At 48.5% G+C, this 3,869-nt stretch overlaps 1 protein-coding gene across 1 annotated transcript; it reads left to right on the plus strand.

Annotated features, from left to right (window-relative positions):
* Positions 1–2,767: 2,767 nt before the first annotated feature.
* CCR75_005865 (uncharacterized protein) lies at positions 2,768–3,868 on the plus strand (the record flags this gene model as incomplete). Its single annotated transcript, XM_067963939.1, has 1 exon — positions 2,768–3,868. One exon carries the CDS (start codon positions 2,768–2,770, stop codon positions 3,866–3,868), a length of 1,101 nt encoding a protein of 366 aa, XP_067815731.1.
* Position 3,869: the final 1 nt, after the last annotated feature.

Below are 3,869 nucleotides of genomic sequence, written 5' to 3' on the forward strand. Positions count from 1 at the left end.
GCAGAACTCATGCGTCTCGCACGCTGGTTCTTGCCATCGCCCTTTGGGAAGGGAGTCCTCTTGCTGGGCATTTTTGCCCCAGCAGGGACCCTGGCATAGCAGCGAGCCATCATATGGCCGCGCTTGCCGCATTTAAAACAGACCACGTCTGCATTGCCCAACTCCATAGGAGTGGCATCTGTCCTCTCGGCCGACGGCTTATACCAAGCTGTCGCCGAGGCACTGTTGTAGGATTGCTCCTCAACTAAGGCAATTTGGATTGCCTCTTCCATCGTCGACGGCACCTTTCTGAAAAGGGCCTGTCGCGATGGGCCATGCCGTAGTCCGTTCATAAACGTGGGCACCTTAATGTGCTCCGGAATCGGACCTACGGTTATGGATGCGGACAGCGAGCGCATCTCTTGCACATACTCTTGCAGAGATCGCTTCGCCTGTCGCGCCCCAAAGAAGCGCGCCTGAAGCAACACTTCGTTGTTCGGCGGCTGGTACATGGCGCGAATCTTATCCTTAAAGATCGCCCATGAGGGGAACGCTTTTCTGTCCGCCATAAGCGCCGAGTAAGCCCACTCTGAGGCCTTACCGCGCAGATGCGACATAGCGTACGACACCATCCGGCTGTCGTCCTCGATGAGCTGGGCGACACCACATTGCTCCACGGCTAAAAGCCAGTGGACAATCGTGTGCGCCGCAGTTCCATCGAACTTGGGCGGGTCCATCCGAATGGGCCTCGGCTGATGCGGCCGGGCAGAGAGCATCTCAACAGTCCTGTTGAGAGCCTCGCTCCGAGCCTGCTCATGCCTCAGCTCATCCTGAGTCTGAGTGACGGACTCCGCCGCAGCATGGCTCTGTGCCTCGGACGCGGCCCTCCGCTGTCCGAGCACGAATGCCTCAAACTGCTCCAACTGAGCAACGTGTTGCTCAGGAGGACTACCCAGGAGCCTGGCCAGGGCTTGATCACCAAGTCCCTGCGCCATAATCCCTGCCACCTCCCGATGATGTTCAGAGAGGTGGGGAAAATGAGCCCAATCAATATTGATGCTCATCCTCACGTACACACGCAGAGATGCGGTTCGTGGGAAGGATTTCAAGTGCTACCAAGTGTAGGCGGGCACGTCGTAATGCGGCCACGCTCTACTTAGACACACACCCTGGCACAGCGAGGAAGCAGTAGTCAGTTAAACCTGCTTCTCTTGCGTGCAGTGAGGTAGTTGTGGTGGACGCGTTAGCGACCTCACCCAACACACTAAGAACTCTGGTTAAGTGTCGTCACGGGAGCGGTAATCCGTCTCCTCGTGCGCTCTTACCAAGTAGGAAGTAGTTTTCAGACTGATTTATATTTAATAGAATTAAATACAAATACCTATGTTTACCAATTTAAATGTTATCTCCATAGATAACATTTAATATGTATTGCGAGCGTATCTTAATAGATACCTCGCGTAACGGATGACGCTAGCCGTCATCCCTCCTAATGTGAATGCACCCATGTGCATCACATCCACAAGGGTTGGTCACAAATGTGCACCACACCCGAGTGTTGGGTCTAATTACTATTATTTAGTAATTGACCATCCCCTTAAGTACACCAAGTGTACTTAACGGGGACTGTGTAACATAAGGGCAACTTTAGCCCGTTACAGATTGAGTGCTACCACGTGTTGAGGAGCTGCCTCGCTACTTAAGTCAGAGACCTATAGACGCAATACATTCATTTCAAAAGAACTAATAAATGCAACATATTAATAACTTTTTTCTATTGAACTAGTAAAATGTAACAACTCAATGAAACGCAAAGGCTCATAGAGCTTGTTGAGTAGATAACTGTGGAATCGAGGACAAAATCCGAAGTGATATTTATTGAGTTTAATTTGTCTAACACTACTCTGCTCCACTCATTTTCATACCCTCATTGATTGGTCCAAGCAGGTTGGTAATTACGCTAAGTAAAAACAGTTCTTACAAATGATAACCTTAAGACGAAATATAAAGATGGCAGGCGACGTAACTTCGGGGGAGCGAAGCCCTGGTGAACCCTAAACACCAGATACCGGTTTTCATCTTTACCATTGTCGGAATTGAACTCGCGCCAAGTTGGTAGAACGTTAACCCCCACGTCTTAACCACTTGCGCAAATTACATTAGTCCCAAAACGTGTTACCTTCAATTCTTAGCGGTGCAATACCAACAGAGCTTAAAGGCGTTCGATCTTAAGGGATCCAGCGTTTCGTAGAACCAAGTGGCAACTAGTGCCCGAGAGGTCATGCCTTAGAAAGGCTCAATACTCTCGTAGATTGCAGCACAAGCTGTCACGAGTGTTAAACCATAAACTAAACAAGAAATTAAGGCTCTTGCCTATTTTATTAAAAAAGGATATTTCACATATAATGTAAATTGTAGGACATTATCGGTTTAGCCACGAAGTGTAATCCGTAAGAAGTAACGTATTCGATGCGCGAAACGGCACTGAATCGTAGCTAATTATATGCATGAGTTCACGAAGAGAATTGTTGGCTACATCATTTAATCAATCGCGAGAGCTAAGAATGTTATGGCTACGAGCGCATCGTCCCCGATCGAGGTACATATTCGAATTTCCAATCGAAAAAAGTTAATGAAATATACCAAGTGTAAAACCTCGATTAACGCCAAATGTTGCTTGGTGAAATCATAATTACTACAGTAATGTCTCAAATTATTTGATTTTTAACTTTTCTATTTTTCTATTGTGGAGTGAAATTTCGGGTATCACTACTCGACATTCGTAACTATGGGTCGAAAGCTTAGCAATGTGTATGACTATTTCTTCCGGCTTGAATCCGAGCCTGGCCGCAAGGGGCTCGTGCGGTATCAATGCAAAAAGTGTGACAAACAATATGCAAGCAACGCCACACGGTTGGCGGAACACCTCAAGATGTCATGCGCACCAAGTTTTCAGACTAATCAGCGCGCCCGTGCAAAAGCCCTTTTGACCGGTCCCCCTGGTCCTCCGTATGATGAAAAGTTGCAAAATGAGGGTACAATGGATGAAAACGAAGATTTATCTGAAAATATCATGGCTACCGAGGCGTCACTCGCAAGCCAATCGGCCAGTACGGACGCCTTTGCAACCGCGGGCGTCGAGACTGCGCAGTCGTTGGCCCTTAAGCGAGCTGATCAGCAATTGCTTTCGAGTATGTTAGAGTCGGAATCCGATCCTCCGCAGGACATGACGGAGGTGCTTCTTCGATTGGCCAAGCTCTCAACTTGTGTTCTTGGGGACGCCATGGCCCAGTTGAAAATTCAGGGGCATTTAGTAACGCTTGAGTTACTTCGAGGGTACGACACACCTTTAACAATTAATATTTGTGGCCCCGCGTTAACGGTTCAAATTGTCCCAATTACCGGGGCAACGGTCGGTCTTCGAAGGTCGTATGATTACGTCGACACGGCCGAAATGGGGCAAGTCGTGGTAATTAGTGCGCCTACCGGTATTACCTCGGCAGTTTTTGGGGGGCTTTTGGCTACAGCTGCCAAAGCAAGAAATGTCGCCGGAATTGTCACGGATGGCCGTGTACGAGACGTACAAGCACTTTGTCGATTGAATTTTCCAGCATTTGCAAGTGGCACGTCTGTACATGGGGAGTGGGGATCAACTGCCATTGGAGAAGTAAACTGCCCCATCGTCGTGGCAGGTTGCGTAGTCCGACAGAATGATATCATTCGTGGAGACGTGAATGGTGTGATTGTCATCCCTGCCGAGCGAGCACAAGAGATTGTAATGCGCGCTGAGGTCATTGAAGACCAGGATCATGAGATTGTCCAAGCGTTAAACGAAGGATTGCCATTGCAGCGTTCGTTATATCGCGTTCGCTCTTCCCGGGACATTTGAT

The sequence above is a fragment of the Bremia lactucae genome, linkage group LG16 (genome assembly GCF_004359215.1).
Source record: "Bremia lactucae strain SF5 linkage group LG16, whole genome shotgun sequence".
Classification (NCBI taxonomy): domain Eukaryota; phylum Oomycota; class Peronosporomycetes; order Peronosporales; family Peronosporaceae; genus Bremia; species Bremia lactucae.